Source organism: Leishmania major, chromosome 17, assembly GCF_000002725.2.
Source record: "Leishmania major strain Friedlin complete genome, chromosome 17".
Classification (NCBI taxonomy): domain Eukaryota; phylum Euglenozoa; class Kinetoplastea; order Trypanosomatida; family Trypanosomatidae; genus Leishmania; species Leishmania major.
The window spans coordinates 548,085-560,180 of record NC_007258.2 but is presented as its reverse complement, the minus strand read 5'-3'; the positions used below and the strand labels follow the sequence as shown (position 1 = coordinate 560,180).

Sequence of the window (12,096 nt, the reverse complement as noted above, 5' to 3'; positions counted from 1 at the left end):
GCATCCGGTGCGGAGCTGTCCGAGTGTGCGTGTTGGGGCGCGTGCGCATGTCTGTGCGTCAGGAGAGCAAGCACAACAGCGCAGGGCTGCATAGCACGAGGGAAAGGGCCCGAAAACAGAGAGGCGCCCGCTCTCAACTTCCCTCCCTTGAAAGGTAGCGCTGCCTCTAGGCACAAGACCGCCCCCGCACAGGGGTACACTCGCACGCAAGCGCATATCGTCCTGCGTGCATGAAGCACTCGACGGGTGCCGTGTGCACCCTGTACATCGATGAAACCGACCAATGCAGTTGCATACACACCTTGCGCATGGCCGGCATCGTCGCCGCCGCCCGCCTGCGAGCATGGCGAGGGGAAGAAAGACGAGCACGGCGCAGACGAGCGATCAAATACCGCAGAAGAGGGGCAGGAGGAGGACGAGAGAGCTAACACGCGAACACACAAAGTGAGACACGTTGCGGGCACCGCCGCGGTGTGCGCCCTCCCTCCTGTGCAGAAACACCCACGAATGTGGCGGATGAGAGTAGCAGCGAGAGAGGAGGAGGAGGAGGAGGAGGGGGTGTGAACTGGGTTCAAAGAGAAACAGGTGCTTTCTCCGCGCGCCCCGCCCCCTCGTCTCTCTCGCCTTCGCCCGCGAAATCACGAAACCCGCAACATCCACGCATCGTCGTCCACGATGGACGGCGTCGTCCCAACGTCACCGACCACTGTGCCGCATGCCACTGTGATGCGTTGAAGGGGAGTGGGTCTCCAGGCGACTCATCAGCAGCAGCTCCTCCAACCGCTCCGTCCGATCCACCATGTTGTGCAGCAGTCCCATCACATCAGCGGTCTTCTCCGACGACGACGCCGGAGACCGATCACCCTCACCCCGGCACACGTATGCAAGCTTGCTCCCGGTGAAGGCGAGACCACCCCATGCAGCCGATGAGCTGACACTGTCGCCACCCCCGCGCTCCATCTGGCCCTCTGGCTGCTGGCGGACGTCCAGCCACCGACGGAACTGTCGCACCTCCTCGTGTACGGTTTCGTGCATTTTCTTCAGCTGCAGCACCTCCTCGTTGAGCTCACGAGCCCGCACCTCTAACTCGGTCTTCACTTCGCGCAGCTGACACGCCAGCATGCGATCGCCCTGCTGCTTGCAGGCCCGCATGTCAGCACGCCACTCATCACGCAGTGCCTCCATCTCGCGCCGCCGGGCCTGCAGGTCGCGCCGGCGTGCCCGCACTGTCTGCTGCAAGGCAGCCAGGCGCGCCGCGTGATGTCGCGCACGCGCACCGTCGGCATCGACGCTGGCGCTGCCGCTCGCTGGCCCGCCAGAGTAACTGGAGCGGTCGACGGGTGCCTCTGTGACCTGCTGCGCTGATGCAGCGGAGGTGCAAGTTAGCGGCCCTCCCCCTTGCGCATCACCGAGGACAGTCGTCCACGGCGCGGCTGCGGAGGACACGCTCGTGTTCCGGTGCGGGTCAAGATGACAGCTGCGCACCCCCATCGGGGCATCTGAAGATGGCGCAACGCTTGCGTCAGGCCACAGTCGATGCGGCTGCGACTGTGGCTGCAGTGAGGAAGAGTGGAGTGGACGCTGCACTGGTAGGTCACCGTGAGCGCTGACAGCGCCCAAGCGCGAGTCCATTAGACACAGCTGCGGCGCCGGTGAAGAGGATGACATCCGCGTTGCAGCGCCGCCCAGGATCGTTGATCCCGCGCCGCTGTCGTCGTGTTCTCGTGGGTGCCGCTGAAGTGGGGTAGTGTAGCCAGAGGGGTTTGCGGTAGTGATGCCGATAGCAGGCAACGACGACGTCGGCTGCGGCGGCTTCTGCTCTTGCAACGCCGCAGGTCGGCCCGGCAGTGCACTGCCAGTCAGCATGGCTGAAGGGGCAGGAGGCGGTAGAAAGGAGGTAGCGCATGCCGCCGGGTCCCGATCGCGCGGCGTGCTTACCGTGTGTATTGGAGCGCCGGCATTTGCAGCCACGACCGCTGCTGCCGTGCCTGCTGGATGCGCCCCAACCGCCCCAGCGGCGCTGGTGGTGTGGTGCTGAGCAGCAGACTCATCCAGTGCACGCTGGTATGCCTCCATCTCGCGTTGAACGGCAGCACGCAGCGCTTTGATGAGCGCCGTCCACCGCGCACGCAGCGCCGCCGCTTCATCGGCTGCCTCCTCCTCCGATATGTGCGCCTCGCTCGATGCTGGGACTGATGTCCTCGACGGCAAGGCGGCGGCGGCATGGGCGCTCGATGGGGACTTGTGCTCGCCCTTTGGCAACAAGCGCCGCTGTTGGAAATGAAGTTGCTCTGCCCTCGCCTCTTCCTCGCGGCGCTCCTGTGTGCGCAGCTGGGCCAGTGAAGCCTCAAGGCCGGCGATGCTCTCCTCCAGCGCACGCGTCTGACGCTCGTGCTCGCTGTCTGCGGCTTTGATGGCAGCCTCCAGCGCCTGCAGCTCTGACTGCAGCTTCTCCAGCCGCCGCCCCTCCCCCGCTGAAGCACCCGCTGCTGCGGCAGCCTCCTTCAGCGCCGTCATGGCCTTCTCCACCTCCACTAGTCGCGATGACCTGTACGTCTCCCTCCACGCCTCGAGGTCCGCCTGCCGAGTCGCTTGAAGCGCCTGCGCCTCTTGGTCGTACTGCCGCTGCGCCTCCTCCCGCACCTGAGCGAGGCGCGTCTTGATGAGCTTCGCCAGCTCCTCTTCGTCTGGCATACGCACAGCCGCTACGTCTGACTGCAGAGTCGCACCCGGCAGGGTCGGGACGGGCAGAAGTGTCGGCATCTCCGCCGACGGCGCCGGGTGATCGCGCAGCCACTCCCGCTTGCGAGCCGCGAGCTGTGTCACGAACGAGGGCTGCTGGTGAGGATTGAAAACTCTCGGCGCGGACGACGATGTCGGCGACGCCAAGTTCTTGTCGAGCTGCGCCTTTAAGGCCCGCACGGCCTGGTCGTGCTTCGCCTCCAACTGTTTCATGACCATGAAGTGGCGCGTGTTCTCGGCCTCGCGTGCGCGCTGCTCCTGATTCGCTGTGCGGCCGAGCGCGGCGATTGCCTCTGCAGAAACGGATGCAGCAACATCCGCCGATGGGGCCGCCGTGAGGGGTCGGCCAGCCTTCTTATTCTCCACCATGATCTGCGTTTCCTCCTCGAAGATGCGCGCAGCCCTGTCAGCCTCATCCCGCAGCTTCTGGTCCTCCTCGTCCAGCTTCGCCTGCTCTGCAGCACCGATGCCACGGGCGCTGAAGCTGTCTGCGGGGCTGGAGAGGCCGACCGTGGGACTAGAGATCGCAGAAGAGGTGAGTGATGAACGACTCAGCGGCGGCGGCTGGGCCGCTTTAAGTGATGCCTCCTTCTCCCTCTTCTTCGCGGCGTACTCCTCTCGCAGCCGCGCCACCGCGGCCGCGCTTGCCTCCCTTGCCTTCACCACCTCAGCGTCGGCTGCGGCCTGCGCTGCGGCAAGCGCGGCCTCCTCAGCGCCTGAGGACGCGCCCGCTGCCGCGGCAGCCGCAGTGGTACTCGGCGTCGTCGCTGACGATGCAGCCGCAGACGCCTTCTCCTTCGCTGCCAGATCCGCCTGCTTTGTCTCCACCACCGCCTTTAGTGAGGCGAGCATCGCCCCGTTCCGCACCCGCCGCTCCTGCACCTTCTGCTCAAACTCCGCTTCGGTCGCCTTCGCAGCCGTGGCGACGGCGTCGTTCGCGCGGAGTCGCGCCTCCGCCAGCGCCGACGCCTGCTCGCTCTTGAGGTGGACAAGGGCGATGTCGTTTTCCTTTTTCTTCGCCTCCCGCAGCTGCGCCACCTCCGCGGCGTTGCGTGCCTCGAGCATCTTCCGCAGCTCCTCTGGGGACTGCTGGAACGCTTTCAGCAGTGTCTGCTGCTTCTCCTCCACCTGTTGCTGCAGCTCTCGCACGCGAGCACCAACGTCGTGCAGGCGAGCCTTCCAGCTCTCCTCGATCTGCTTCACCTCACGGGCGATCTGCAGGCGACGCTGAGTGGCCGCACTAGCCACTGACGATGCGGCCACGGTGTCGCCGGCTGCACAGGACCTCTCCTGCTCCCAAGCGGCGTCGAGATCCTTCTGAAGCTTCGCCCGCGCCTCCGTCAGTCTCTGTCGCTCCGCACCCGCCTTCTTGTCCAGTTCGATGCGCAGTGCTCGGAGCTGCGCCTCATTCCCTTCCTCCAGTCGTTTCCGTAGAGCAGCCTCCCGCTCCTTCATACGGGAAAGTCCTGCGTTTGCTGTGGCGCGGCTCGCACCTAGAGAGGGAAAGTGCGAAGTGGCTGAAGACAGCGCCAAGATGTCTGACACGTCTGGTGGGGCTCGCGGTGCGCTGGCACCGTCTTTCATGGAGCTGCCTGGTGTCCGACTGTCTTTCGCAGTCGCGGTGCCTGTGGTGGCCGCCGCCACGCCGCCACCGCCGATGTCCGCAAGAGACCCAGGTGCCCGGTTCGAAGAGATTGCTGCGGAAGGCTTCGAGAAGAAGGAGTCGGCGATGGCCTTGGTGGACCCGGTCCCTGCGGCCGTCCTGTCGGCGTGGAGGGGCCCGCCAGCGGCGGCGCCCACGCTACTACCACCACCGCCTCGCTTCGCGCGCTCGCTGACGACTTGAGCCTTGAAGTGCTCATCCATCGGGTGGTCCCACAGACTCTCGCCAGTCTGGAAGTTGAAGTAGTAAACCTCGTTTTCGTCCGTCTGACACGCACGCCACCCATCGGGCAGTGCCGCCCGAAGCCCCTCTTTCGCTATCCACATCAACTCCGGCTCCTTGGCGGAGTCAATACCGATGTACTCGGCGTACTCCTCCAGCTCACCTTCAGACGCCTCGTAGTCCTGCCCGTAGTTGCTGGGCAGGATCGTGGAAACAGTGCCATCCTCACCGCGGAACACCTCACCGGAAGACGGAATCTCATTCATGTTCTCCGTAGATGGAAACGAACTTGTTCTTTGCGAACGGAAAGCATGCTCCTAGGCGTGCACACACGCACACATGCACGCGGTATGTGTATCATACCCGCCCTCGCTCACGTGTGTGAGTGAGGTCAACGTGAAAGAAGAAGAGGGGCGAAGGAGGTAAGAGAAGGCGCCTGTTGTGTTGATGGGGAAGGGGTGGGGGCTCCATCCCCCGCCCCGCCTAACCGGTTATAGGGCGATGTCACCAAACGCCTCGCGACATCGCCCGGCTGGCGCGAGGGGGGGGGGAGCGGAGGTCTGCGTTCCGCTTTCACGGGGTCGCTGTTTGTCGTTTTTTTTTGTTCGATGACCTCCACGGGCAGTGCAGCGTCCACCCCCTCCTCCCTTGTCTTATCCATCGCGTCGTGTCTTTCGCCATGTTGCTAGGTAGATCCCGTCACGCGTGGTACGCAGGGTCACGGCTCCGGCCGTCGGCGGGACTAGCGGCGCGCTTGCTGTATTTCAGAAGTGACCGTGTACGGGAGAAAAGTCATGCATGCATGCATTGCAGCATGGATCGCATGGCCGCGTGTGCATAGCCGTTACGGACGGCAGAGAGGACCAGCGTGCTGTTGATGGGAAGGTGTGGTGCTGCCGTAACTTCTCATTTTAGTTGCTTGTGAATGGCGTGAGTGTCCGAGAAAGCATCGTGAGCCGCGCAAAGTCCAACCCAGTTGATGCCACTTGCGCCTGGCGCCCCTCCCCTTGCCCTCAAAGGCTACCGGTGACGACCATCTGCTTCGTGCGTGGATGCAGGCATACCGCGCACCCTCCTCCCCGTCCTCCTGGGGTTGCAACCTATGGGAAAGCCGTGCTCTGCGGCAGACGCCGAAAGATGTGCGGCGCGACGTGGCTTATATTCAGTGCTGCTCGTTGGCGCCACGAGCGGAGTTCGCTTTGGGCGCTCTGAGGCAGATCTGCCCACGAGGAACCACAGTGGAGGCCTCGTGACCGTTTTCGAACAGAGCCGGCGCGTCGCCGTGAGGAAAAGACAAAATTTGTGAATACTTATGTGCACGACTCGGGCGGCACAGCAAAGGCGACCCATGAGTCGTCCCGACTCGTCCTCGTGGTCAGCTGCTTGATCAAATGGATGCTCAGCTGGGTGCACGGCTGTTGTCCGCCGCAGACCGCTCCCATGTCGTGGTCAAGCACCACGCCAGCCAACGCAGACATGTTGCAGACGCCGGTCTCGTCGTCATTCAAGGTGACGCTAAGCGTTTCCGCGGCGTTTCGGGGCGCCTGCAGAGCTGTCTCCACTCCCTGTCGACCACCCGTCCCTTGGATGCTGTTGATGGAGACCTACACGTGAATTTCGGAGGCGGGTCGCTTGGCCCGCATAGGATGGCAGGCCGATGTTGCTGTCACCACCCGCATCACCTCTGGGCCAACGGCCAAGCTCATTCGGGTGCGCTCTTCGCTGATGCACGGAGCCGTCCCTGGTTCACAGGCTCAAGAGCGGCCGCAGATGCACGGAAAGAAGCACCTGGAAAAGATGGCCTTGCCAGATCCGTCCCCCCCACCACCACCACCACCACCGTTCCCCAACACACACAGTCGTCGAGCACGAGTTCTCCCCTGGCTGTGCATCCAGACCCACCTCCGCGTTGTAAAGCTGGTCATCTGGCCAGCTGTGTTGACTTGTCGCGACCAGAGAATGAGGGCGCCGCCATCTGAGACGACCTTTCTTCTCCTTCACGACGGCGATCGCCCATTCAAGAAGAGGGGTCGGTGCTGCGCTCGGCACACCATAATGGTTGCTGCCAGTGAGGGGAGGGGCCTCGACATCCGCGTCTGTCACTGGCGGCGGAGGAGTGACGCCCTCTGGGAACGCGCGGGGGCACTGGTCGGGGGTACGTCCCATGCACTGCGCTCGTTGCTGCCTCTCGCTCCTCATCTCGCCACACAGATCGGCAGTGTGCATCGCTTCGACCAGTGCCGCGTGCAAAGGGGCTCCCCTCCGCTCTTCTCTGGCCGCTAGTAGGCGTCAATGGGCCGGTCTCGGGTAGAATTTTGTAGGACGTGCAGGATGGCCCCTCCTCCTCTTCAGGCTGTGACAGCCGGGTATCCTGCACGGGAGCACGATGGCGCGTATTCGAGGCGTGGGGAGCACATGCGTGTTCTCATTCCGCCGCTTCCCTCTCCTTGTTGTCACCCTTCGGGGATGCGGGCGCCATCGGAGCGCCCTGTGCCACGTAGGCGTCGCATTGTGCGTGCGGCAGCCCCGTAAGGCGGCGGGGGCCATTGTATTGGAGGTGGGAAGGCAATGACCGGGGCTGCTGTGGCGGTACACCCAAGTCGGCCATCGCAAGCGCGCACCTCTTCCAAGACGGAGCGGAATTTCCGAACCGACGCGACGTCGCTGACCAGCTTCCCGTACGCCGCCGACGAGACGCTAATGAGCTTCCTCATGTTCTCTTCAAGGCGCTGGAACTCCGAGGCGCGGAATTCGTCGGAGGCGATGTGAGACGTGGACTCCCTAAGCGGCTTCAGTCCGCTCCAATGCAAGTGGGCGGCTGTCGTTGTTCGTCCTTTCCTCCGCCTGCCAGGTAGAGAAGCTTTTCGAAGCGCCACTTGCAGGTGTAGTCCATAGGGGTCCCCCAACGTCACCTCTGTGATGCCGTCTTGATCGAAGGGCCAGGTAGGCCTCCATCCAGCACGGCGACCGGCAGAGGGGGGAGCGTTTATGTATGTGGGGCGCCGAGTCCGTGCGCAGGTGGGGAATGTGTGCATGCTCGCATTACAATGCTACCGGGACCGCTCCGGCACGCGTGCGAGAGGGGGACGCCAACGTGGCGTGCACGACATGACGTGAATAGGGCATTGTTGCACATGTCGTCTTATGGTGAGCTCTGTCTGTCTTCGCGCAGTGCGGTGCAGTGGGGGAGGGGGTTGGTCGTGGTGGTGGTGGTGCTGATCCTGCGCAGTGGCCGCACGAGAGGATGAGAATCGAGAAGACAAGAGAAGCGAGATGCGCCCGCATTCCACGTTCTTCGCCACACCTCTAGCGTCATACATGTCTGTGCGTGTGCCGCGACATACGCCTGCCTTACGATCGGTCTGTGCCGAGGTGAGGGCATGCGTGCATGGAGAGGAGCCCCTCTCTGGTGCCGGAGGGAGGGGAGGATGGAGAGCTGGATGCTCCGAAGCGGCGCCCAAACTTGAAAACAGAGGAAGTTGACAGGGTGCCTTGTCACAGCAGTGCACAAGAGGGTATGCCTTGCCATATCGTTCCCCTCGTCTTTCCCCCCCCCTCCCCCCCCCCGCCCTTACGGTCACTGATACGTCTCCGCACTTAGCTGTGCGCGTATGCGTGGGTACAACGTGGTTAAGCGTTACGCGTGATGTGAGCGGCGCGCGGCAAGAGCGAGGCGGTGAGCGCTTTGCTTGCAAGTCCAGCCAGTATCACAGCTCGAACACGTCCAACGACTGCGACAAGGGTGTCGCAGGGGTGGTCATCGTTGAATCCCGAGCGGGCAGCGCCTCTGTTGGTCGTGCTCGCAACGCCGACGCCTGCGCAGCACCGCCAAAGAGAAGTCGATGCTGCTGGCTCGCCTGCATTGCGGAACCGTGCAACGCCTGTTGGCCCATCATGAGCGATGGGTCATGCCGTGAGCTGGCTTGCAGCCGCTCCTGCGTGCTCCGCTGGCGATGCGCGTGTCCTTGCAAGCGGCCAATGAGGGCCTGCGTGCGGTGACGCGCGGCTGTGGGGAGCGTCAAGTGAAGCCGCGCCAGCCCCCGTGGCGTGTCGCCGATGTCGTGCCACGACCATGGCTGGATCACTTCAACGCGCACGGGCCAGGCCCACAGAGCCAGCGGTGCCGCCCATGACGGGGAGGCTGAGGGGCCGGAGGACGATACACGCACCACGACGATGGCGTTACCGGCCGCCCCTGCTCCCCCACTGAGTGCCGGGGTGAGAGCCGCGAGGGCCTCTCGGTACCACGTCGAGGCGTGTGCCTCGCTGGATGCCGGCTCGTCTCTGCCCCGCATGGCAGCTGAAGACGGCGCCAGGAAGCCGTGCTGCGGTCCCAGAGCCTGATCCGCCTCCTGCACGTAGGCCGGCATGAGCTGCAGTGAGGCGCCAACGTCGAGCGTGCGATTTGCCAGCAGCAGCTGCGCAAGAGGGAGCGGCAGCGAAACAACGCGGCTCCTCGCGCTTGGGCGGATCAGCGCCGCCCCGCGCTCCGTCAGCTCCCCCTGCGCGCCCACCACGAGCACACCCGCGTCGAGTAGCTCCGTGCCGGTGGACGGCGGTGCGGGGGACGCCTTGGATGCTTCCTCAGGATGGCGGGCGAAGCCGAGAGCGGAGCTATTCGACCTGCCCTTTGGCAGCGCCACCGGAACGGTAGAATGACGCCGCAGCAGCTGCACTGTAGCCTGAGAGAGGAGGCGCAGCCCCTCTCCTTCGCACCAGACTGCCGTCCAGCCGTGCCCCTCTAGGAAGGCTTGAACGCTGGCACACTCGCCCTGCTGCGGCTGTGCAGCCATGCAAGAAGAAGCCGTGGCCGGTGCTGACGCCTGGCGCGGCGGGGCCGAGGTGAAGAATCCGCCCAGGTGCTTGAGCACGAGGTGATGCGACGGAGGCAGTCGCACAAAGCCGCGATCATTCAAAATGTTGCTGCCGCCAGCGAGCGAGACGGCCAGCGACGCCGCAGCGGTCGAAGTCGGCCTGACGGCAGTGGCGGGTGCAGGGTCGAGGCGCGATGGCGGTGCTACTAAAGACCGGCTCTCTGCAGTGCCAAGCATGTGTGGTACGCCTGCTCGCTTCTCGAGAACCGCGACAAAGAAGCCGTCTGCGTTGCCGTTCAGGTGCGGCATGACGCGGCGGCAGCACCGCTGCAGTGCACCGCTGATGTCCGTGCGGTCGCCGTCCGCACCCGCCGATGCCGGCGCAAACATGTCGGGTGGCAGCCGTGCTGCGCTCTCGCCTTGTGCGTAGGCCTCCGTGGCGCTACACAAGAATCCTCCGGCGCCGGATGGGACGTCCCAGCTCCGCAACCCAGCAGTGAGGCGCAGTGGCGGCACACTGCCACCGCCGTCCTCCTCAGTCTGGAGCTCGGTCCGCCGTGGCAGTGGGCGCGGAGGAGGTATGAGCTCCACGGCGCCGCCGCACGCCCGCAGCACCGCCGCCACAACCGCCTCGTTCTCCAGTGGATTGAGAGTGCAGGTGGCGTAGACGATACGGCCACCCGTCTTGCACAGCCGCACCGCACGCTGCAGCAGCGCGCACTGCAACGGAAAAAACTCGATGCCGCGTCCTGGGTGCCACAGCCGCCACGAGAGGGCGTCGCGTCCCATGCGGCCCTCACCGGAGCACGGCGCGTCGACCAGCACGCGGTCGTACAAGCCTTCAACAAGAACGGCCCCATGCGCAAGGGGCGATTCATCGCCTCCGCCGCACACGCCGCCGTTGCTGCTGCTGCCTTCGTGCCAGTCTCCCAGCCCAAGCGCCTGCCCCCGTCCCTGAGTGACGACCACCTCAGGCGATACGTTGCGCAGACGCTCCTGCAGATCTGAAATGCGGGAAGCCTGTGCCTCGTTGGCGACGACACAGCCGCTGCCGACAAGAGCGCGGCGGCCAGTCTCACACGCCGTGACGCCGGCCTCGGATGTGGTAGATGAGGGCCAGTGTGCATGGTGGTTGCCGTCAGCGTGCATGCAGTCCAGTATCAGCGCTGTCTTGTTGCCCGGCGACGCGCACATATCCAGCACGCACTCCCCTGGCTGTGGGTCAAGGTAGTAGATAGGCAGCATACTCGGCAAGCTCTGATACACAATAAGACGCTCACGAGCGAGGGACCGCAGCAGCTGCCGGTTCGCCAGCACCGTGTCAGCAGGGATGCTAGCGCGGGTGTCGAGGGTATAGGCGCCCATCGCTGGTGGCAGCCACGGCACGCGGTGCAAACCACGGCGGCGCTGCAGCAGAGTGTGCACGGCGCTGGCGTGCGGCGAGAGAAGCCTGGGGGACTGCGCGGCTTCGCTGGCAGCATCGCCACCGCCGACGACACGGAAGCTCACGTCCAGCGGTCGAGCGCGCATGGCTTGATACAGCGCCATGAGCTCCCCCTCGTGGCGCACAAGGCCTTGATGAAGGAAGTAGCGGGTAAAGGACACGTTTGGACCTGCCGTCAAATTACGCTGTTGACGCTGCAGCCCTCGCAGCCCGGCGGCCGCTCGCTCCTCCGGCGACGACCAGAGCGCGTCGCTTCCAGTGCCGCCCGTTGTGGCGAGGTCGGTGAGTGACGGCAGTTGTGCCAGAGCAGCCGACACGCGAGCTTCTTTGGAAATCGTGACGCCAGCGCCACTGCCCTCAGCCGGGCCGCGGCTGGCCAGTGTGTCGCCTGTCGCTTGTAGCGAAGCGGTGCGCGTGGAGGCAAGTGAGCCTCCCTGTGCACCGTCGTCGGCATCCGCACCGGCATCGGCATCGGCATCGGCATCGTCGTCTCCGAGGCGCAGCGCACTCTCCGTTGCTCGCGAGCGGCCAAAGGCTGCGGCCAGCAGAAACCCCTCTGAGGTGGCGGCAGAGCCGCTGGCGAGCACTCTCCGCTCGTGCTGCCGCAGCACGCCCTCGATAACGCGCAGCTCTGCCGCACTGCGGCACGACGAGACGGCGTCCTTGATCCATGTAGGCTCGAACAACTGCGCAAAGTGAGACAGCTGTGACTCAGCGAGCACAACGTCCAGCGCGGCGGCCGCGACGCGGTGGTTGCAACGTCGCCGCGCCTCCTGCAAGAGGAGAGAGGCGTTGGTACGGAAAAGACTGCGCTCTTGCGCGCGTCCCAGACGCCCCCCACTGGAGCGGTGCAGCCGGCGAGAGAGGGAGGGGATAAGGTACTGCCGCACCGCCTTGCGCATGTGCTGCTCCGATTTCATTGAAGAGAAGAGATGGTCGAGCTCGCCACGGGCGGCCCGGAAGGAGTCGAAGAAGGCGCGTCGCGTGGGACGCATCATGGCTGTCGCTGCTGCTGCAGGAAGCAGTGGCTGTTGCAGTTGCGAAGGAAAGAAGGGAGGAGGAGGAAGAGAAGGGGGAGATGCCCATAGGCGCATGCACAGGTGCCAGTCAGGACGGCCACAGGGAGGCGGAGCAGAAGGGTGCGGAGGGTGAGGCAGTACATCTTTGCCAGGGAAGGGAAAGGGGGAAGGGGTAGACGCCGTGCGAGGCAG

At 64.7% G+C, this 12,096-nt stretch overlaps 2 protein-coding genes across 2 annotated transcripts; both read right to left on the bottom strand.

Annotated features, from left to right (window-relative positions):
- Positions 1-696: 696 nt before the first annotated feature.
- Positions 697-4,893, bottom strand: LMJF_17_1140 (conserved hypothetical protein; the record flags this gene model as incomplete). The annotated part of the gene is made up of 1 exon (XM_001682319.1): positions 697-4,893. The coding sequence occupies one exon, from the start codon at positions 4,891-4,893 to the stop codon at positions 697-699; it is 4,197 nt and encodes a 1,398-aa protein (XP_001682371.1).
- Positions 4,894-8,334: 3,441 nt separating this feature from the next.
- LMJF_17_1130 (conserved hypothetical protein) lies at positions 8,335-11,979 on the bottom strand (the record flags this gene model as incomplete). The annotated part of the gene is made up of 1 exon (XM_001682318.1): positions 8,335-11,979. One exon carries the CDS (start codon positions 11,977-11,979, stop codon positions 8,335-8,337), a length of 3,645 nt encoding a protein of 1,214 aa, XP_001682370.1.
- Between the last annotated feature and the right edge of the window lie 117 nt (positions 11,980-12,096).